The 24,282-nt window shown below is 38.3% G+C and overlaps 1 protein-coding gene across 5 annotated transcripts in view; it reads left to right on the top strand.

Annotated features, from left to right (window-relative positions):
• The window catches only part of NRG1 (neuregulin 1), a 244,165-nt gene that overhangs the window by 58,150 nt on the left and 161,733 nt on the right, over window positions 1–24,282 (top strand). For all 5 annotated transcript variants that reach the window (XM_049866729.1, XM_049866727.1, XM_049866728.1 and 2 more), the window contains exons 3-5: window positions 10,697–10,818; window positions 19,285–19,335; window positions 21,685–21,735. In XM_049866729.1, coding sequence (XP_049722686.1) covers window positions 10,697–10,818; window positions 19,285–19,335; window positions 21,685–21,735 — 224 coding nt within the window. The remainder of the gene's footprint in view (window positions 1–10,696; window positions 10,819–19,284; window positions 19,336–21,684; window positions 21,736–24,282) is intronic.

Here is a 24,282-nt window from a genome sequence, read left to right as displayed (position 1 = left end):
TGTAATAGTAATAGATTAGATCCCAAAACTCAGTTTCGTTAAAATACAACCAATGCTCTTTAGAATAGCAGTGTAAAATCCACTGCCATTGAGTCAATTCCGACTCATAGCCACTCTGTAGGGCAGAGTAGAACTGCCTTGTAGGGTTTCCGAGGCTGTAATCTTTACGGAAGCAGACTACCACATCTCTCTTCTGAGGAGTGACTGGTAAGTTTGAACCTCCAGCCTTTTGGTTAGCAGCCTGATGCCTTAACTACTGCCCCACCAGAGCTTCTAACATAAGGAAAATTCTGACTGCGTTGTAAGAGCTCAAAAAATGCCTACATTGATGAAAGGAGTTGGAGCATCATGAGTTGAATTTGGACTATTTTCAAGTTAGGGGTTAACATATATCTAGTAGATTTTTAACTGACAGCTCTGTCAAACTACATTGTGACTATAAAAAAAAAAAAAAAACAAAACCCATTGCAGTCAAGTCAATGCCGACTCATAGCGACCCTATAGGACAGAGTAGAACTGGAACTCTTGGAAACCCATAGAGTTTCCAAGGTGCGCCTGGTGCATTCAAACTGCTGACCATCTGGTTAACAGCTGTAGCTCTTAACCACTATGCCACCAAGGTTTCCACAGGCCTGACAGTCTGCTTCTGAAAAGTCAGCCTCGAAAACAGTTCTTACTCGACTCACATGGAGTCGCCACGAGCCGGAATCAACTCGACGGCAACTAACAAGAACAGCAGTATCCCACTACATTTTAATATTAGAGAAGAGGTAACTGTGTTGGAATTTTGTTTCTAAACAGCCCTTAAATCAATGTGCTGTGTATACTAGTGGTCCCAACTCAAATTACGTTTTCTTTACTCACACCTCAGAGGGTTCAGTGAAGCCCCAGATATGATGACAGAAAGAAACCAGTAAACCAGTTGCCATCAAGTTAATTTCGAGACTCATGGTGACTACCTGTGTGTCAGAGTAGACCTGTGCCTCATAGGGTTTTCCGTGGCTGGTGTTCTGGAAGTAGATCACCAGGCCTTTTTTCCAAGGTGCCTCTCGGTAGACTTGAATCTCCAGCCTTTGAGCTAGCAGTTGAGCTTGCAACAAAGGGATCGATCTCCTTCTATCCTTCGATTTTAAAGGTGTTACATACTCATGAGCCTGTGAAAACAAAGCGATTATAATGGAAATCTAAGTTTATCAAGATGTTTAATTGCCATAATCACTATAATTAGTGGTTTTTCCCTGGTTTCCATGGTTTTATTAACTACACTGCTTACTCTTGTTATTGATTGTGTCAGTAAGATCTCTTTAGTAGGAAGTATGATATGAGAAAAAAAGGGTGGGAAGCATTTTCTGCAGCAGATTGTTCTTCAAAGATATAAAAAATAATATTGTAAAGAGCCTTGGTGTTTTTTTCTTTTATATGCATAATTTTATTTTTTACAACATTCTGATAGGTAGTTAGGGCAGTTGAACATTTAGCGCGTGGTTACTGTCTAATTTTGCCAATTAGAATTGAGGGTCAAAAGTGTTAGGACTTGCCTTGAATCACACAAATAGTAAGAAACCAAGCTGGAACATAGATCTATATCTTGGGTTCCTTAATGCCTCTTTCCTTTTTTAAAAAAAGGAGACCATACCTGTTTAATAATGTGTGCATGTGTGGGAAAGAGCCCTGGTGGCGCAATGGTTAAGTGCTCAGCTGCTAACCAAAAGGTCCATGGTTGGAACCCACCAGTCACTCCATGGGAGAATGTTGTAGCAGTCTGCTTCCATAAAGACTGCAGCCTAGGAAACCCTATGGGGCAGCTCTCTGAGTTAGAATCAACTCAATGGCAATGGATTTGGTTTTGGTTTTTGGCACGTGTGGGGTGGGAGAGGTACAATGAGTAAACTGTAAAGTATGTTTCTTATAGAGACATTTAAGAAGAGAAATAATTTTAGACATTGGATTGGATATATTTTGGTGTTTGTTTTTCATTAGTTAGACAAGTTAGCAATCAATTCAGTGATCTGTACATGAAGGACAATGGTGTCATTAACTCCTATGTGGCTGTCCAGTGAAATCAGTAATATCAAGTGCCTGTGAAATCTTGGCTACTAACCTGAAGGTTGGCAGTTCCAATCTACCTAGATGTGCCAAGGAAGAAAGGCCTGGCGATCTGCTTCCATAAAGATTACAGCCAAGAAAACCTTATGGAGCGGTTCTACTTGGTAATACATGAGGTCCTCATGAGTCAGGTTGGACTCAGCAACAGTGGGTTTTTATGAAAGTGTGGAGAAATCACAGAGGCATAGCGGGTTATCTCCATACGCAGGGGGTAGTAGGAGTGTATAGAAATTATGTAGTTGTATTATGGAGATCAAGTGCTGGAACACTTTTTGTGGCTGGGCAGTTTCAGGACATTTAAGCTGCTTATCCGTTTTCAAGGAAACCCTGGTGGCGTAGTGGTTAAGTGCTACGGCTGCTAACCAAAGGGTCGGCAGTTCAAATCCACCAGGCGCTCCTCGGAAACTCTATGGGGCAGTTCTACTCTGTCCTATAGGGTCTCGTTAGAAAATTATTATTTGTATTGAGGTAAATTCTGCTTTATTGTAACTAGAAATTTTATTGGGAAGATGAAATATCCAGCACACCCTATCAGACAATAAAACTAAGTGCTGAATTGTAGATTACTGACGTCAAATGCCATGGAGTTGAAAAGATTTGACTCTGCCGAAGAGAGAGAAGTCCCTGTGGCTGGTGTGTGAGGTGGGGTGGAGGTGAGAGAGAAGCAGCAGAGATAAGCAGTTAGTAGCATGTTTTGTTTGAAGGGCAGTAGAGAGGCCAGGTGGATTAGAGCAGTGGGCTTATATGGGAGAATGATTGGCAACTTTGGCCTTTATTGGACAGACTCCTGTGTGTCAGGCCCTGGGCTAGATGCTGGGCACAGAGATGGATAAGACATGGACCATGCCCTCAAGAGGCTTGATCTAGAAGGGAAGCCGATGTAAACAGTTATAACACTCAGTATGAAATTCTGTGCTAGTGTTATAAAAAGAAGCTAACAGGGGAGGGACCTAGTCAGGGTCAGGGGAGGCTTCCGAGAAGGAAAGGGAGGAGGAAGATTGGGAAGGGAAGTTTACGCTGAAGAAGCAGAACAAAGCATCAAGTCACTTAGTCTGATGCCTGGAGAGAAGCAAATGAAGTAAGGTAGATAAACTGAAAAAAGAACTAAAAAAAAGTGCACCGACTAGAATGAGTACATGTTTGAAAGGGCGCATGTAAACTTTAAAAGGCAATTTGTTACATGCCTTGGATGACATATAAAAGTGCCATTAGTATTCAGAAAAGCATTTTCATATTGGCTTCATTGGTCCAGACAGCTAAGAGCACTGTCTACATATTAATAAAGTCTCATTATACCGGAAAGGCCAATATTCAGAAATTACTTCTTTTAAACAAGAGCCTTTCTGGAAAGAATTAAATGGATAGAAAGGCATTTTATTCAAGTTATGTGACTATAAATTACTCTTGGCAAAACATTTAACACGTTTGATCCTTTTAAAAGAAGACACGCTTTGTGTAGAGTGGCCGGGTGTTTGATAAGTGATCAGCTTATGTGTTCAGAATTGGGCATTCTGTCATTTGGAAGTTTTGTCATTTTTTTTTTTTAATTGGTATTGTTGGCTTTATTAAAGTTAAAGAACAAAACTGGATTTAAATTTAATTAACATTGGCAAAGTGCTCTATTATTTTAATTTATCCTATAAATATAAGTAAGGTGAATGACACTATTATAATACCCATTTTTTTTTTAATATAAATTAAAATTCTGAGAATGAAGGAAGTTTTTTTTTTTTTTTTTTGCTGTAGCTCGTAATGGGAGTGAATGGTAAAACTTAGAATTGAAATAGGTCTCACTATAAGCCCCAGGGGCCCTGGTGCCACAGTGGTTAAGCATTTGGCTGCTAACTAAAAGGTTGGCAGTTTGAATCCACCAGCCACTCCTGGGAAACCCTGTGAGGCAGTTCTACTCTGTCCTGTAGGGTTGCTGTGTGTCGGAATCGACTTGATGGCAGTGGGTTTGGTTTTTTGGTTTGGATAAGCCCCACGTCTTTTCCCAGATACTTGTGATTATTCTACATACAGTATATTAGCTAGTAAAGTTGGAACATGGCTAGGGCCATGTTCAGGCTTAAGGTAAAATATTTAATAAAAGTGGGTCTTATTTTTTTTTTTTTTTCAGTTTTATCTATACGGTTAATAGGTTTTCTTTACTAAGATACTCAGACTGTTAATGGTTTGCAGTGGTTAATCGATTGTTTGATTTAAACACTATCTTAGGCTGTAATCAACCAAGCTGAGGCAAGTTTTAGTTTGTGGTTTAGGATTTCCATGGGATTGTCTAAAGTAAAATATTGACTCTTTTCCAATCCTTAATCTAGGCTTCTTTTTCACATTTTATAACATAGCAGCCAGAATTCCCTTTTAATCCCTTAGTGTTATGAAAAGATTTCACACCAATATGCAATTTCTATTATTTTTAAAAATCTTATACCCCTTTAATTCCGGATTCTACCGATAAACTGTGTTCCTTCATGTTCGTCCTATGATTCTGCATTTACGTTTGGGTCCTTGTTTATTTTATTTGGCAAAGCATGGCGTGAGACTAATTGAAAGAAATGGGAACTGCCCCGGTGTTATGTGCTGGTTTATGTCCTTGTTCTCGTTTCCTTTGCCCGGTGGATGATTTTGATCACAAAAACTGTTAAAAGAGCCTTGTCTGTGATAGATTTATCTTTAGGACTGTCAGATTGACCTCATTTAACTATATGTTCTGTGTTAGCTTTGGAGCCCTGGTGGCACAGTGGTTAAACTTTGGGCTGCAAACCAAAAAGTGGGCAGTTTGAATCCACCAGCCACTCCTTGGAAACCCCATGGGACAGTTCTGCTCTTCCTTGTTGGGTCACTATGAGTTGAAATCAACTTGACAGCAAGGGGTATTTTTTGGGGGGGGCGGGGTTATGTTACCTTATTAAAGATTGACTTCCTATTGTTTGTGTGTGTCACACACTTCTAGGTTTCCTCAGTTGCATTTCAGCTCTTCATTTTGGCTCTTAAATATTTTGATTTTGTTGAAAATGGGTTTTGATTGTTCATTAAAATTTATTAAAATTTTTAGGAGAATTATTTCTCCTGTTTTCAATTGTTGGCAGTTTTTGACTCTATAATGGAAAAAGTTTGTAGATATTCCCTTCTCAAACTAGCTAAGCAGCTGTAACAGATCACTCTAACTTTGTGTGTCAGGAAACTGAGATTTTCTGACATATATAGTGGGAATAAAAAATCAGTTGCTGACTGGATTTCATCTCATGGAGACCCCATGTGTGTCAGTTGAACTGTGCTCCATAGGGATTTCAGTGGCTGATTTTTTGGAGGTAGATCCCCACGCCCGTCTTTCTAAGTGCCTGTGGGTGGACAAAAATTCCAGCCTTTCAGTTAGCAGTTAAGCACCTTAAGCCTTTGTACCACTTGGGACCTCAAAGTGGGAACTCTGTGCTTGTTTCATATGGTTGTTGTGGGGTATTTGGTAAGTTGCTTGGTCCTGTGTAGTGTAGTAGTTAGCTCAAGAAATTACTCTTTTCTTCTCTGTCTCTCTCACTATTAGCAGTAAGATAGTATCTGAAGCAGTATTGAATACACACACACACACAGAGTCTGTATGATTTCTTAGACATCAGAGAAATGAAATTGTATAAACTGAGGAAATCTTCTACATATGTATTTAAATTGCCTTGACCTATAGTCTGTGGTGGAAGAGTCAAGCTAAATAAGAACTAGCTAATAGCAATTATAACCTTGAACCTGGAACCTTGAATCAGTCTTATAAGTGTGCACATGTTAAAAAAATATGCTGTTTACTTTTTGATACATAAAATGAAAAAAGATGTTAATAATTAGAGCTTTCATTTACAAATCAGTTTATATTATTTTTATATTTTATTGTTTTTTCTTATTCCAAAGGTAATGCATACTTACTATAAAAATCTAAATATTTCAGGAATGTAGAATGTAATTATGATAACAGCTATCACTTCCTGGGAGCTCACTATATATCAACACCTTACATTTTAATACATCTAGAAAATGAGATAGAAATGTGAAAAAACAAGTACAGTAAAATATTATTTTTAAAAGTTTGTGATGAGAATGAGTGTACACTGTAAAATTCTTTCAACTTTGCTGTATATTTAAATTTTTTCATAATAAAATGTGAAGAAAAGAAAAAAAAAAAAAAAGAAAATGAAAGTCCATTGAAACACCAATAGGTCGCCATGAGTGAGAATCGACTTGATGGCAACTGTTCACACTTTCTTATTACTTCCTGTCCTACTCTAAGACACAGGGATTGAAAAATCTTAGTGAAAGTGTATCATTGGAATTCAAAGGGGGTCTCACGAATATCTAAATCAGTGATTTCAAGTTGTGCCCTTGGAGAATACTAGTTTCTGTCAAATTGCTGAAACGGTTGCCAACTACTTTCTCTCTGTATGATATTTTTAAATATGAGGCTCTGATTTAAACTTTGATTTGAGAACAGAATTTTGCTGCAAAAATAGTTGAAACCAGTGATCTAATTTAATCTTTCTCTGCATAGCAATATTCTTGTAAGAGTACTTGTATTAGGTGGTTATACAGACTTGAATCTTTCCAAGGAGAAAAACTCTTTCCCAAGACATTCTATCTATTTTTTAATAGCTCGGGAAGTTCTTCCTTAGAATATAATCTAAAATATGCCGTCTTTTCCCTGTAAGACTTAGTTTTACCTTCAAGAACAACCTCAAATAATTTCATTTTCCAGATGACAACCATTGTTGTTGTTGTTAGGTGACATAGAGTCGGTTCTGACTCATAGCGACCCTGTGCACAACAGAACAAAACACTGCCTGGTCCTGCGCCATCCTCACAATTGTTGCTATGCTTGAGCCCGTTATTGCAGCCACAGTGTCAGTCCATCTAGTTGAGGGTCTTCCTCTTTTCCGCTGTCCCTCTACTTTACCAAGCATGATGTCCTTCTCCAGGGACTGATCCCTCCTGATAACATGTCAGCCCACTGATGCCTAGGATGTCCATCTGAAATATATTAAAATAGCTACCCATGTCTTGTGTTCAGGCACCTGAGCGTGGGATCTTCTTTAACAGAAGCCTCTCTAGAGATGAGCTCTGGGTCCTGCTGAATTCTGATCCCCCTCTTCTAAAGTCCTTTGGTTGTTGCTCATACAGTGTCTCTCCAAAACTTAATTCAGACCTGATCCAACCAGTGAGGAGCATATTGGGCTTTTGCCCCGTTCGATTTATGCTCTGCTTTAGTATTAATTTGGCAGAAGAGCGCTTTATTTCCTTTTCTTCTTTTTTAACAGTTGTATAAAATGTGTGGCTAACTGAAGCGCTGATCTTTTTTTCTGTAAATTGTCAAGGCACGTCTCACCAATCCCACGCTGCTGCCACTGATTTTAGAACCTGAAATGTATTTGTTACGCTTATCTTGATTAAATTGAATCTTGATCATGGCCCATTGATGTTCAGCCCCAGAATTCCCAGGGGTGTTCTCTAGGGAAAGGACTCCAGGGCCTCATGTCATGCCTGCCTTAGAAATTCACAGTACATATTTGCATTAAAAAAACTAAGAATTACTGTTGCAAAGAAACCTATTTAACTTTAATGTAACATTTATTTGGACAGAGAAATTGTTTCTTGTTCTCCCCCGCCTTTTTTTTTTTGTTTAGCATAACATCTGTTTACATTGCTTGGAACCGTATTCCACCAATCACTACCCAGACCTATTGGGAGAATTTTGATTTCAGAAATTATGCCTTTAAGATTGTGTTAACTGCGAATTTAATTACTGCATTTTCTGTAGTTTAATCCAGTTCAAACACTAATTACACAGAGTTAAGAAAGAACTCTTCACGTATCACCAAGGACTGTTAGTACACTTAAGTAAATAGGAAAGGAGGGAGTGTCTATATTCTTCTGATGTTTTTGTAATAATTGCATTTCAGAATTTTGGAGCTTAGCAAAAAAGTGACTATTTTCTGGTTTTGGAAATGCACGTTTTCTTTTGTGTGGGGATATTATCCCCCACCCTGATATTCTTCATTGTTCTTTTCTGTTTATCATCATTAGTGGTTCTATGGTCATACGTAAAAATTCTTTCAGCAGACTTCGCTAAACTTTGGGCTGGAAAATCTTACTACAGTATTTATCCCATTGTCTCTGACTGTTCTTCAAGAGTATCTGTTGTGAAGGAAACTTGTCATGTGTGAGCGAGTGTGACTGCTGATAATCCATCAAAATAGCATATTTGAAAGCTCAAAATGAGGTCGAAAGGTTAATAAAACTTCCCCTACTTTTGTTGTATTTTGGTAATTTAAGAATGTTACTATATTTTATTATTAAAATGTAATTATCTAGTTGCTAATATGCTTCTTATCAAAATGGCCCGTTTGGGTTTACAGGGATAGGCTTCAGGGAAATGTTCTTAAGAATAACTTCTGATTAATGCACGAATATCCTCAGATAAATGGCCCTCGGTGAACCCCATTACACAGACAGACAAAGTTGTTACGTATTAGGTCGTCTTTTCATGAACTTTGTTCTGTAGACTGTTATTTTTAGTAGATATTGACAGCCATGCCAGGTGAATGACAAAGATTCCACAGTCAGATAAATTTGGGAGAAACTAAATAGAAATAATATGTCCCTCTTGGAGAGTCAGAGAACATATTAATATATTAAAAGCTCTGAGATATGCTATGGAATTAAAAAAAAAAAAAAAGCTTGTCTTTTTTAGCCTAGCATTTTCCAAAGTTATTTGAGCCCAAGACAGTTTGTTTTGTTTTGTTTCAAGTTTACCTGCTTCCATCATTCTTCGTCATGACTAAAGAAGTTTGCTTTTCAATCCACATGTTGATTTGACCTTTGCTGCCCTTGGTCTGGACCTCTTCATTAATATTACATCCTCCTTCCTGCAGCCACTATTAGGGACATGAGGTCCTGCTGAGAGCTTAAATGGAAACATCTTCATTGATTCACACATTCATTTCCATGATGTTTGTGGACACACTAAGAACAAATCAGTGATTTTTGCTCTGTGAGGATACAAAGAAGTTTAAATTATGGGCTCACCCCTCCCAAGTGTTATGTCCTAGCTCAAGACATAAGACATACTGAGAGAAGTCTAATAAAAAGAGAATCATTGGAGAGGTACCCAGGGCTGTCAGAACTTAGAAGGGAAGAGGAGCTTCAGCTGAAAGATGCTGAAAGACTTGATGAAGAATTGGCACATGAGATAGTCCTTGAAGGTCTGCTGAGATTGTGACAGCTGGAAATATGGGGAAGAAATTCTAGGTGGAAGAAATCCCATGAGCAAAGGCACAGAAAACCATAAGGCTCACACGTGGAATTGGATGGGTGGTTCACTTTGATAGACTGGAGAAAATAGTAAGAATTTAGTTTGGGGCAGTCAGTCTGACTTCATTGATAACATCATATGACAAGATGAGCAGAAAATGCACAAAAAGCTAGCAAAGCATAATTTATGGAAGGTTTACGTATAATTCTGAATTGTCATCTTTCCTCCCTGCCTTTTCACTTCTTAGAACTCTTCGTCTTAGAAATTCAGGTAGTGACAATTGTCAGGCAATAGCATAGAAGGACGCTTTCAAAAGACTTCAAGAGACCCTGAATCAACTCCCATAGTTCTGAGTTTTTAAGTCTTGGAAACTGCTTAAATTATAGGCTCCTGTGTAGCAGTAACACATAGAGACAGTGCTGCCCATGTTCAGAAACTGCTGCCTGGAGATTTACTCTTCAGAGGTTTATTAAAATATGTGCTTTTGTGGCATGAATATTTATTCCAGTATTAGGAGCCATTCACATGGCACTGTTCCTGGCAATGAGAATCTTCAGGAAAGAAACATTCCCTTTCTTTTGGAGATGAGAAATCCTCTTCATTCAAAATGAACATTTTTTTTCCCTAATGTTGCTTTACTGAGAGGAGAAGGACATAGCACTTTTATTTTTTGTAGTGTTTAGTAGTGTCTGTCGTTGTTGGATTTGTGGGAAATGAGTTGACCCTTTTTTCTCTTCCCCAACCCCAGTGGCTGATGACATTTAGATCTAGGGAACAAAAAAAATACACCAAGTGGGTTGGAAAATCTAAAGCAGAGTGTGGTTAATGGTGATGGTAGAGGAATAAAAAGAAACCTTAGAGAACTGCTTTAAATTACTAATCGGGGTGTTAAAATTAAGACTAAGTAATAGTACAGCGTCACCACGCTGTGGAAACCCTGGTGGCATAGTGGTTAAGTGCTAAGGCTGCTAACCAAAAGATCAGCAGCTCAAATCTACCAGGCGCGCCTTAGAAACTTTATGGGGCAGTTCTACTCTGTCCTATCGGGTCGCTATGAGTCAGAATTGACTCGATGGCAACGGGTTTGGTTTTTTAGGTTTAACCGTGCTGTATCTTATTTTCACTCTAGGTAAATCATATTATCAAATTTTTTATGTGGTAGCAAGTTGTGTTTTAACATGGTATGTGTGGGGTGGCGGTTGGTTTGAGAATCCTGAAACTGCAAAAAATACATATGTATATATTTTGATATTCATTGTGTCTGTGAAATATGCTTATACCACTTTGGTCCTGATCTTGTAGGAAGTCAGAACTTCGCATTAACAAGGCATCACTGGCCGATTCTGGAGAATATATGTGCAAAGTGATCAGCAAGTTAGGAAATGACAGTGCCTCTGCCAATATCACCATTGTGGAGTCCAATGGTAAGAAATGCCGACTGCATTCTCTCTCTCAGTCCGTAAGAGGAGTAATCAAAATATGTGGTAAGATTTGCCATCAATTTGTGTGTTACATCTCCTTATGAACAAATACAAAATATGGAAGGACAACATTACATTACAGGTGTCAGTTTTCTTTGTAAAGCTCTTCACCAGGTGAGATGATACAGACCTGAACTCTACTTAGATTGCAAATAAGGATTTGTGTGAGATCATGATGGCAGAGACAGCGGTAGTTCCTAAGAGATAGAGGCTGTATCTCCCTTTTAAGTGGGTCAGGGGGACGGTCATATATTTGATTCTGTCTGCAACAGAACACTGTCTCAGCCATAGCAAATTTTTCTGTATTTATATATATATTAGACTTTATTTTTAAAGCAGTTTCAGGTTTATAGAAAAATTGTGCAGAAAGTACAGAGAATTGCCGATGTAACTCCCTCGTCCCCTGCACACAGTTCCTGCACACACATTTTTCATTCCTGTGGTACATTTGTTACAACTGACGAACTGGTACTGATACATTATTATTAACTAAAGTCCATAGTTTCCATTAGGGTACACTGTTTGTGGTGTACAGTTCTATGGGTTTTGAAAAATGCCTGTCAGGTGTCCTCCATTATGGTGTCATACAGAATCCTTTCGCTGCCCTAAAAATACCTGGTGTTCCACCTCTTCATCCCTCCCCTTATCTCCCTTGGCCCTCAGCAACCACTGATCTTTTTACTGTCTCTGTGTTTTTGCCTTGTCCAGAATGTCATATAGTGGGAATTATAATTTTTTTTTTTTAGCCTTTTCATACTGGCTTTTTTCACTTAACAGTGTGTATTTGAGGTCCCTTTCTGTCTTCTGGTGGCTCGATAGCACATGTCTTTTTATTGCTGAGTAATACGCCATTGTATGGATGTACCAGTTTGTTTATCCATTCACCTATTGAAGGACAGTATAAAGCTGCTGTAAACATTCTATATATGTGTATATATTTTAATCTTTTAGTATTTCATGTTATTTTTCTGTTATTGTTGTATTTGGGAATATACACAATGGAACACATACCAATTCAAAAGCTTCTACATGTACAACTCGGTGACATTGATGACATCCTTTGAGTTGTGCAGCCATTCTCACCCTTCTTTTCTGAGCTGTTCCACCCCCATAACATAAGCTCACTCCCCCCTGTCTATGTTTTTATGGTTAGTAGAAAGTGAGGCCTATTCATTTGAAATTAAGAGAGTCTTACAGCAAAAATACCCTATCATGTACAGGGCTCAGCTTTCCTCAGAACAAAGCCAGGGAGTATTTGTTAAAGAAATGATTGATTTAGAGGTGCAGGGGGCCCCTACTCTCAGAGAACCCGTCTGAGTCATCAGCAGGAACAGAAAAGAAGCACAGCTGGTGGCTGTCTGTTTGATAATACCTAAAACATCCCTAAATATTTGATGGAGTATCTGTAGGGCTGATGACGACCTATCAAGGCCTGTCTGAACCTCCTGAAATAATCAAATGCTGTTTCAAAACCTTTGGTGCTTCATTTCCTTTTTGAATTATGGTATTTAATTATTGATTTCACAAAATCTGTTCTCTGTTTTAAAACCAAGCCTAATTGCATAGCTTCTTGTAAGGAGATGAGAAAAAAGTGTTCCCTGCAAGGATATATTCTCTTGAAGTGAAAAAGTAAAATTTCCAGGGCAGGAAGGGAGAAGTAAGTCTCAGGAATACTTCTTTAGCAGACTGATGTAGTTTGTATCAGTTGATGCATATGTGACTTACTAGGATATTAAGTCACTGGGAGAAGGGAACGAGATAAAAATAAGGAAAAGGGTTGGGAAAATCAGGTTAATGCCTTAATCCTTCTGGACTTCCAAATGAACTGCTCTGTGGTAGTGTAATCAAGGTTCATTACTTTGATTTTAAATATCGCCATCCACAGAGGTTCAAAGAGAACAGTAGAAAGTATTTCCCATTACTATTTTTAGGAGCTGTGCTTATAGTTTGAAATGTAAATGCCGATTAAAATTTATATGAGTAAATATTATATCACTTTCTTTTTTCGTCAGCACGTATTAAGTAATCACATTTTCCTAGTGTTATTTTATCCCACGTGAAATCTTATAGGATGCCCCATGAAACACAAATTTAAAAGTCAATTTCAGTGGCTTTTCTTTTCTTCTGTACCATGCTTTGAAACTTGTTTCACTGGCTTGAGCCAGGTGTGTCTCCTCATGGTAAATGCTATAGATTTATGACTTTGATACTTGAATTGGATTTGTGTAGTGATTCTACTGTAATGCCCCAGGAAGATAAAATTAGAGTTAGTGTCTTGGCCTCCCTGAATACTACTTACGGTAATAATGTATTGATTATACCATGGTTTCTGAATTTTATACAACCAGTTGAGCTTTCATATAAAGAAGGTTCTCATGGCAATTAGCATTAGGTGCTGGATTACAAATGGATTCCTTTCACCAATTTGTATGTGGTGACTTACAAGGAAAAGTGTAGTAATGTGTTGCTTAACAGCCACGATACTTCCTGTGAAACAGGCCATTATGTGATTAGGACGTTGTGCGAACACCGTATTATAGATGGAGGTCCTTTCAGACATTTGCTTCCAGAATAAAGAGGTTTTGTCCATCTTAAAAGTTTGTTTGGGCAAATAACCTCCCTCTACAATTAGTTTATCTAAGATTTCCACAAATTTTTCTGCGGCCTTCCCATCAGCACTCACAGACTCACCACTCACTTTCACATTACGCAGCAAAAAACTTTGTTAGAAGCGGTCAAACTACCCAGAGCTAGCACTAAACTAGGTATCGTAGTCTGGTCCTGCCTTTTCTTTAAGCATCTCAAACAAACTTTGTGCTAACAGTGATTGTCAACATGTGGAGAGGAATTCGCTTTAGTGTTTGAGCCTTCATCCACGTCATTAGCGATTTCTCCATATCTGATGTAGGTCCCTCTCACATTTTCGTTAGCCTTGTAGCTTTCACTAGAGCCAGTCCTTTAACAGCTTGGAAAATTTTGTCATTGCTAGGATTTTTGTGGTTGTATAGTGTGACATGCCCAAATCAGCTACGTCACGTTCTCGGGTCAGGATTCCTGAACTCTTTTATAAACTTATGGGACCATGGATATATACGCAGCTGGCCTTTGCCTGAATGGACGTTATGCAGCACATGACTGTACAATGTTTACACAGCTTGTGTTGTTGTTCTTAGGTGCTGTTGAGTCAGTTCTGACTCATAGCGACCCTGTGCGCAACAGAACATAACTCTGCCTGGTCCTGTGCTGTCCTCACAATCATTGCTGTGTTTGAGCCCATTTTTGCAGCCCCTGTGACAACCCATCTTTTTGAGGGTCTTCTTCTTTCTCGCTGACCCTCTACTTTACCAAGTATGATGTCCTTCACCGGGGACTGGTCCCTCCTGATAACATGTCAGAAAGTGCGTGAGATGAATGAAGCCTCACTATCCTTGCTTCTAAGGAGCATTCTGGCTGTACTTCTCCTAAGACAGATCTGTTCTTTCTTCTGGCAGTCCATAGTGTATTTAGTATTTTTTGCCAACACCACAGTTAAAATGAATCAATTCTTCCTCAGTCTTCCTTATTCATTGTCCAGTGTTCACATGCATGTGAGGCAATTGAAAACACCATGGCTAAGAGTCAGGCACACCTTAGTCCTCAAAGTGACATCTTTGCTTTTTAACACTTTAAAGAGGTCTTTTGCAGCAGATTTGCTCAATGCAGTGCATCTTTTGATTTCTTGACTACTGCTTCCATGGGTGTTAATTGTGAATCCAAGTAAAATGAAATCCTTGACAACTTCAGTCTTTTCTATTTATCATAATGTTCCTTATTGGTCCAGTTATGAGGGTTTTTGCTTTCTTTATGTTGAGGTGTAATCCGTACTGAAGGCTGTGGTCTTTGATCTTCATCACTAAGTGCTTCAAGTCCTTTTCACTTTCAGCAAGCAAGGTTGTGTCATCTGCATATCACACATCGTTAATGAGTCTTCCTCTAATCCTGATGCCATATGCTTCTTCATATAGTCCAGTTTCTCAGGTTATTTGCTCAGCATACAGATTTAATAAGCATGGTGAAAGAGTACAACTCTGACACACACTTTTCCCCTTGTTCTATTTGAACGATTGCCTCGATGGGCGTACAGATTCCTCATGAGCACAATTAAAAAAAAAAAAAATTAAGTGTTCCATAATTCCCATTCTCCACAGTGTTATCCATAGTTTGTTATGACCCACACAGTCGAATGCCTTTGCATAGTCAATAAAACACAGGTAAACATCCTTCTGGTATTCTCTACTTTCAGCTGAGATCTGTCTGACATTAGCAATGATATCCTTTGTTCCATGTCTTTTTCTGAATCCAACTTGAATTTCTGGCAGCTCATACCAAAAATCCAAACCAAACCCATTGCAGTTGAGTCGATGCCTACTCATTTAAATGTTCATTTTTGCTTGTAGTTTATTTGGCTTGGTCTTTAAATAGGAAACTGTAATTTATCCATTAATTCTTAGCTGGGATGCTCTATGAAAACTCCTGGGCATTAGACTTGGGAAGAGAATAATAGACATAACTGATCTTCAAATTAATGAAGTAATGTTCTCTTAAAAAAGATTAATACAATTAATCAATCACACCTTCTACTAAGTTTTCTCTTTTTAATCAGGAGAAAAACTATTTGAGTGAGATTTAAAATCCCACAGGGGCGATTGGACTCATAGAAATAAAGTAGCCATTTTACATGAGATGAGCAGAAAAGTATAATTTCCGTAAAATTTGATGAATATATCAATTGGTGCTTTAAAAAATAGCTCATGTATCAGGCTCAGCCTGAGTCCCACTCTCAAATTGACGATGTTGAAAATGCCATGATCATGGTGAGCAAACTATATGTATACTGTGAAGTATGTAAAATTTCATTTGTAATCATTTGTGTAGCAATCTCTATATATGTTGCATTTTATAGGATGCCCACAAGGGCTCATAAGGAAGATTAATATGGGTGGAACAGGGTAAAGGAGTCTTTTCCGTTTATAGTATCCATCCTGTCATTTATTAATTTCAAAATTTCTCAATCGCTTTAGAGTAAGCACTGATTATGTAAGCAAGAAGAGTTCAAATACTTGGAGTTATCCTGAGGGCAGCTTTATAAGTACTAGTAAATTAGTGGGCCCATTTTAATGACTTCCTAAAATTTGTGCATGCATGATAATGACTTATAGTTTTAGGATAACAAAGTATCACCTAATTGGATACTTAAATATACACAGATACACCATATTTGTATATATGTATATGTGTATTTTGCTGAATAGTTATATCTCATGTAGTGTGCTCGTGGTGAGATCTCAAACAAATCGTGCATATGTAATGCTTAAAAAATACCCTTCCAGAAAGTGTTACTTTTTGGACAGCCTTTTCTTGAGACCAGATCCAATTTATTTAAAAAGCTCTGAGACATTATAACTATACTAATGTCCATTTTGTTCACTTGCCTATTCAGCATAAGTTCTTCAGCTGTGTTCAGTTCTTGATGTTTCTAAACCCTCATGGATTTGCACTAATGAAGGGGATACCGTTTATAAATTAACGTACTCTCTATACCAAATGGAAACCCTGGTGGTGTAGTGGTTAAGTGCTACAGCTGCTAACCAAAGAGTTGGCAGTTTGAATCCGCCGGGCGCTCCTTAGAAACTCTATGGGGCAGTTCTCCTCTGTCCTGTAGGGTCGCTATGAGTCAGAATAGACTCGAAGGCACTGGGTTTGCTTTGGTTTTTTGGTTATGTACCAAATTACTGAGGGAACAAACATTGTTTAAGTAAATATCAAGGAGGTTGCAGGACTTAATTTCTTTTAAGTGTGTAAGTGTAACATAAACTTATTTTCAATCACACTTATAAAAAATTCTTTTTTTCCTAAAATCTGTGAATTATACCCATAACACACATAAAATGCTTGCAGAGTGATTTTAATAGAAAAGATTCACTTTTCTTATTAACGAGATGCTTTATAAAATGAGGACTTCTTTACAATCAAAGTATCTGTTAACTTCAGAGTTTGCATTTTCCCCAAGATACCTTAGGAAGGATTTTTATTGGGAACCATAATCATATATTTTTAAGGTCTCCAGGATAAATACGTAATTTTTGAAAGTGAGGTTATTTTAAGCCATCCCTTTGTTAGGTACATCTTTATAGTAACCTCCTGTCCTGGTATTTTTATGCAGCATTCAATTAGAAAAGGAAACTTTCTGGTTAAGCTTTCCTCTAATCTGGGATCTCTTATGCCAAAGATAGATGAGCTCTGATTTTTTTTCTTAGAAGGTCACAGTGGACAATGGCTTAGTTTGTAAAAATAAATTTGAAATGAGTTTTGATATCCATGTTGGGTTTGGGACTTTAGCCCAACCATTGCTATACACCTTGAGTTTACTACTTCAGTCTGACTGTAATGTCATTGATGGCCCTGAAGAACAGATGAGGAAGCATCTCTTCTAATGGGGAAACTTTCTTAGAGACTTCGATGTTCTAGGAACTCACAGAGAAGGAAGGACCCTCTGAACACTTGATAAAAAAAGTTGTTCTCAGATTAAATTTTCCTCAAAGAAGAGCCATTTCCTAGAGCAGAATTCTAGAAATCTAGAAGTAGCTGCTTCAGAAGCAGGTATCTCCATTTCACCAACTCAGAATATTCTCTTTAGTGTCTGCTGCTTGGGAAAGTCCCAAAGATACCGTACACCCTCACACACTAATTAGCTTCCTTCCCCTTTGTCCAATATTTAGTGGGTATAAGAACTGATCTAGGCAGCTCTGGTGGCTTCAGACCAGCCTCCCTCCTTGAATAGTGTGTCCTCCTTAGGCTTGATCAGGGAGGCGCATCCAAGCTTAACTTGCACGAGAAAGACACATTTGGTCTTACTAATGGTATATTTCTGGTCTCTGAAAAGCAGACAAAACCCACTGCCATCGAGTCGATTCCAACGCATAGAGACCCTATAGGACAGAGTAGAATTTCCCCTTAGGGTTTCCAAAGCTGTAATCTTTATGGAAGCAGACGGCCACATCTTTCTCCCATGGAGTGGCTGGTGGATTTGAACCACTGACCTTTTGGTTAGCAGCCAACCATTTTAACCGCTGTGCCACCAGGGCCCCTTTTCTGCTCTCTGTGTGTCCATATTTAGCCCAGTGTTTATTCTTAAACATCCCTGTTGAACCTCACATATTTTTCCTTTCAACTCCACTAAACCTTTCATCCCTAGAAGAGCCTCAGAAGTTGAAGAAATATTGCCTCTTAAATTTATTTCTCTTATCTACTAAACTAGTCCTATAAAAGAAGCCCCAAACACAACTTGACAGCAATGAGTTTATATATATATACACACAAACATATATATGTATACGCACACATATTGAGTCATTTGACAATTCTTAATACACACGGTGAAGATTGGATTATGTCTACTGTATCTTTGCATCTTGATACCCATTGCCCTCGAGTTGATGCGAACTCATAGCAACCCTATAGGACAGAGTAGAACTTCCCCATAGGGTTTCCAAGGAGCGCCTGGTGGATTTGAACTGCTGACCTTTTGGTTAGCAGCCAAGCCTTTTAACTGCTGTACCACCAAAGTCCTGCATTATGATAGCCTTCTTAAAACTATGCATAGCTGAATATACTGAATTATAACAAACTGAATCCCTTGTCAGAAGAACCAACGAAAAAACTAGACAATGTAATTGCCTTTTATCCCATCATAAAAGCAGTAAGAAAGTGAATTCAAACTTTGAACACAACTATCATAATTCCCATGATAACAGTTTTTCCAGAAGTCCAAAGGCTCATTCTTCACTTCTGTTGGGTATGGGTTGCCTCCGTACTGTATGCCATACCCAGGGTAGCTGGACTATATATCAGATGATGAGGCGTTCATCTTGATTACCACTGGCAACTTTATGTAGAGCTCGATATCAGAGCTTCATGTTTTTCAGCAAAGCCAACTAGAAACATTATTTCCTTGTGTTTTTTGAACAAAAATGTAATTCTTCAATGATCCATAACTTAAAAAATTCCCATGACAGCCTTGATCACCAATATCTTAACTTTTTTTAGTTCAGCTATTTCTTTCTTCCTTTCGGAGGATCCCATTGCCTCTTTGCCCCATAGTCTTCCTCAGTGACCACAGTGAGGACGATGAATTCTTCCTGATTATTCTAGCACAGCTCATTACGCCCTCTTTGCTCAAGAAAGAAGAACTACTTAGTTGGGCTGTCCATTTTGTGTCTCTCTCTGTGTGTGGCCAAAGCCTGGGGATTTCATCACCCCCTTGCAATACTTCCTTCTTTGAACTCATTTTTAGTTTGAAGCAGGCTGTGGTACCAGCTCCCAGCCTCTCCAGGTACATCATCATGTCCTATTACCTTTTGTTTTTTGCAGAGCTCATCACTGTCATACCAGCCTCAACCGAAACAACGTATATGTCTTCAGGTAAGGAAAATAAGCTTGTCCAATTCTACTAACCAAACCGTCAGACGTAACTGCTGGCTGCTCCTTCTACTAATCAGGACCCTTTTGCATCCACATTTCAGCTGCTCTTGTTTCCTGCTGCCAGTATGTTTCTCAGCCTTGTTCTGCCTTTTAAAATTCTACTTGAGGGAGGCTGGTTCTTGCTGTATGTCTGAACTTTGTCCTGAGAACAGCGCATGAGAGACAGTCTTCAGATTTTACTCAGTAGCGTTAGACAAGTAAAGGGGACGTCTGAGTTACAAACTCTGTGTTTTGTGTTTTTGTCGGTGCTTCTCTTAGGTGTTTCTGTGGCCTTTTGTCTATTAGAGTTTACTCCTAGACAATGTTTCAGTGTCTGATGTCTGACCTTTGGGCTTCCACCGACTGCTTGTGGGTCACTATATGTAAAAAAAAAAAAAAAAACTTTTAGCCTGATTTTTTAAATTATTGGTGCTTTTTTTTCTTTTTTGTTATTTTGTTTGTTTCCCTCTTGCCTATAATGTTTGCTGAAAGCAGTTGTAGTCTGGGTAGATATTAGCTACTTAGTACCCAAATCTACTAGTGCATATATGCAACCATAAGTCATTGATTTCTGTACTAGCTGTGTTTTTTTTTTCTTTTCCTTGTTTATCATCTTTAATACTATAGTTAACAGAACCTTAGAATATCTTACAATTAATCCTTATTTGGAAGTTGATTTTTAGAGACCCTAGATTTAAAACTTACTTCAGAGGTATGATAACTTGTTTTTCCCTGGAGAGTTACAGTTTACAAAGATATTTTACATTTCATTTGATAATCATAACAAACTTGTGAAACAAGACATTTTTCCTTACTTTACAGATGAGAAAAATGAAACTTTAGAAATGTTATGTCATGTAGCTCAACAAGTAGAAGAGAGATACTTCACACTCAGTATTCTTTCCATAACCCCATGTTTAATGTTTTGGGCTGACTGACTGTTTTTGTTATAGCCAGTGCCTTATTGATGCTATGAAAAAACAAACAAACAAACCTGTCGCCATTGAGTCGATTCTGACTCATAGCGAACCCTATAAGACAGAGTAGAACTGCCCCATAGGAGGCCGTATAATTCTTTCTCCATCTTATTTCCACCAGTGATTCTTCTTTACTTTAAAGGCATTGTTAAAAATTATAAAAGCTAACTTTCTCTATATCCTATATTTCTTTAGCCATATTTAGGGCATATCCATCTATCATCACTATGATATAAGTATGTGTTGTGGTATGAATGGGGGGGCAGTGATCCTGAGATCTAGAAGATCTTACATACTAAAGCAAAAAAAGCAAGATAGAACCATAGAAAGAAAAGAGGAAAGAAGGAAGAAAGGACAAGAGGGAGCGAGAGAAGAAAAGAAAACGATTTAAAAAATGTTGAACGAGCTGAATTTCTTTAGTTTTTATTCAGTCATTTCTTGAATGTCAGGACTTCACTATCCAACTCCAATAGATGCTGTTAGGAACCTGAGCTTTTAGATTTATATGGTTTTTTTTTTTTTTGCCTTCGGAGTTTGGATTGGCTTTGAGTACTCCCTGATATGTGCCATGAACCTTTATAACTTCCTGGCTGTTAAGTCTCCATCCTGCTTTGATACGAAGTTGTTCTTATGTCTCACTAATAAAAACCCTCTAGGTGCCATGTTTTTCTCTGCATGAGTTATGCTTTACGGTCTGTCTGTACTTAAAAAATACCTTTTCCTTACTAGTAAAGAGAATCTTGCTACTCTATGCTCTCAGTGATTGTAGTACTTACTTATTTAGCATGTATCGTTTGATCCTAATTGTCTAGTGGGTACCTTGCATGGACTTTATTCTGCACTGAGCTTGGTAGGATGTTTACATGGATTCAAGACACCTGAAAATATTCTTGCACTTTTTTTTTTTTAATTGAACGCATGAAAGTTTACTTCCATACTCTCTGAATATGGCAGTTGTTCATTCTGGTTTCATCTTTTTAAAGATCAAGACCACATCTAACAGAAGGGGTTGTCTTTCTCACCTGTGGTGTGGTTCTGCTCAGAGTAATATTTCTAGGAAGGTAATGTAGCGATTGGTATGTGGGATATCTTTGCAGATGGACTGACACCATTTCCATCTCTCTCAAAAAGTCTTTGTGTGTAGATTACAGGAATATCCCTTTGTGGTCTATGTTATATGTATCTTCCTTTAACTTTGAAACACTCTTGCTTTTCTGCTGCTCTCTCTCCTAGTGCTCTTCTTCTGGGTGTTATCCATGGCTGGCAAATTTCTAATTTAAGAGTCCAAGCAGCATGACTCAATTAAGTCTCATTCCACTTTTATGTTTTATAGAGTCCCCCATTAGAATATCAGTATCAACAGAAGGAGCAAATACTTCTTCCTGTAAGTATATTTAAATATTCTGTTCACTAGCTTTTAACTCAAGTCCATATCTGCTTCCAATGATCTTATCTACGTTTATCCTCTGCTCCTATTGAGGGAGAGCGTATGGGGTTTGGGAGCAGGATGGTATGTGCTGTTTGGAAGAGAAATGGCCTCCTGCCATGCTTGGCATCACCTCAATACCCATCGCCCGCGAATATCCATGTGAATAGTAAAAGACACTGCATATGTGTTAATTTTAGGATAATCTAGTTTGAATAACTGTTTGATCTCTGAGGCCTAGTTCTGAATGAGCAATAGAATACGGTGTGGATTTTTTTTTTTTAGCTTATCTTAATGCCTTCAGTAACTGCCCGAGGCACAGTACCAAACTGTTGGGCGCCTCTATTCCAAAGCTCCTCAGTTCTCATTTAAAGTCTTCTCTGGTGGAGCCCTTAATTCAAATTTGATAGCAAATGCCTAATTATGAAAATGTTGGAAAGCAAGTCCCTAGGCAAGATCTCGGATTAGTTTTCATCTGTTTAATGTGAAATGTGCCTTGTGCTTATAGACTTCTACAGCTGTTAGATTGACTGGTGCTTTGTGCTACATCAGGGAACTTAGGAAATTAGTAAGGGCATTTTTAATAACTTAAAAGTTGAGAATAACATGGTATTAAATTTAGACCTTCAACAGGGGAGCTTGAAAATAAAACTTGTAACTCAGCCTTTCTCTTCATTATTTTAGCTCTTTATTTGAACCGATTTCTGAGTGTGATAAGTTCTTCCATGAATAGACGTTTCCAGTTACTCTGTTTCAACCTGGAGAGTGTGTTTAAGGAACAGTTTGCTTTTGCTGTCAGCATGGTGGGAAACTCTAGGAAAGAAGGTCTCTACCTTTGACAGCTGAAGTCATTTTGTCAGCCTGTTTAACTAGATCCAGCTTGATCCGAAAGCCTTTCCCTCCAGGTTGGTGGTACCACAACTATAACTTTATGGTGTAAACATAGCTTTCATTGCATGAGGTATTTGGTGTCATGGCTGTACTTTAACTAGAGAAGGTGTCAGTTAACCAGATTGATGGCAATAATCTAGTAAGATCAAACAGGAAATGAAATGTTAGAAAAGAATAAATTGGCTTCCTCTGTGTTCTAAGGGCCCTCATTTACAGACTCCAGCATGATAATCCCTGCTGGGGAATCTGGGATATTTGTTATTCAATTCTGCTTCTAAGAAGATTAGCGTAATTACATGGATCTTAGATCACTAGCATTAAGGAATCATGTCGAGCTTTATTTTCGAAGTGTTTATTATACAAAAGCAAATTCTAGGTTTTTGTGTTTGGCATTTCTTCAGAGAATAATTTTCCCCCGTCCCTGATTCATTGAATAAAGATGTGGAAACCCTTGTAGCTGGAACCCATCATTGCCATCACTAACGGGGAGATAGATGCTATCCTTAAGCACATCTGAGCAGTTTTGGATTTTATGAAATACTTCTATTGGTTTTCCAGAGCTTTAGGGAACTGAAATGAATCTCTCAGTTTACACTTCTATTGACTGTAATACTGTTGAGAGAGAAGTGATTTTGAAATCTGACTCTCTTCTCTAACTCTCAGCAGAATTAGTTCCTGCTATTTGGTAATGCTTTAAGCCTGAGAAAGAAGGCTTTGTATACATCACGTTAAAATATTTCAGTGTGCTATTTTCAGACATCACTCCCTGTTCATGATGGGTTCTCAGTAAATATTATTGAATTGATTAGTGGGTACATTTTTTTTTAATCTCATGAAAATATGCACTGTGGTTTGAAAATACACACTGGTAGTGGCAGGACGCTAAGTCTGGTCTTGGTGAAAACAGTGTGAGGTACAGAATTCACCTAAAGGCAGCATCACCAGAACTCTGCATTGCAAGAGAGCTGTGAGGTAAAAATACCTCCATTTGGTAAAGACAAAGGTGAAACTTGGAGACTCAGCAATAGCAGTAAGCTGGACTTAAAATTTCAAAATATATGGAAAAGTCAAAGGCTTTGGAAAAGTTGACTTGGGTCGGAAGTAAACCTACTATCAAACCCGATGCTGTTGAGTCAATTTTGACTTACAGTGACGTTAAAGGACAGAGTAGAACTGCTCCATAAGGTTTCCAAGGAATGGCTGGTGGGTTTGAACTGCCGACCTTTTGGTTAGCAGCTGAGCTCTTAACTGCTGGGCCACCAGGGTTCCTGGATCAGAAGCCGTCAGCTGCAAAGAATAGGTTTCTTTTGCTTTATTTCAACCAGAAAGGAAACACTAGTAAGTCTCTATTTGAAAAGTGAACTGTGCTGTTACGGTGTAAACATGTCTGTATGCGCTATGTTCTTAGAACTATTGACATTGATGTTTCCTGACGTAAAATTTGAAAAGCCTTTCTGAAGTAGTATGGATTGAGTGAAACTTTTATATGTGGGAACAAGTTTGGTGAGCTTTTTGGATCAGGGCATGACAGGAGAAGCAGCCTGGTCACTTTTCAGTTCTGTAGGTACAAATTACAACTCTCAGAGGGGAGCCCTTTTTTATGGCCAGTGCTGT

Source organism: Elephas maximus, chromosome 22, assembly GCF_024166365.1.
Source record: "Elephas maximus indicus isolate mEleMax1 chromosome 22, mEleMax1 primary haplotype, whole genome shotgun sequence".
In the NCBI taxonomy this organism is placed as follows: domain Eukaryota; kingdom Metazoa; phylum Chordata; class Mammalia; order Proboscidea; family Elephantidae; genus Elephas; species Elephas maximus.
Note: the sequence above shows the minus strand (reverse complement) of the source record. Positions and strands in the feature narration are given on the sequence as shown.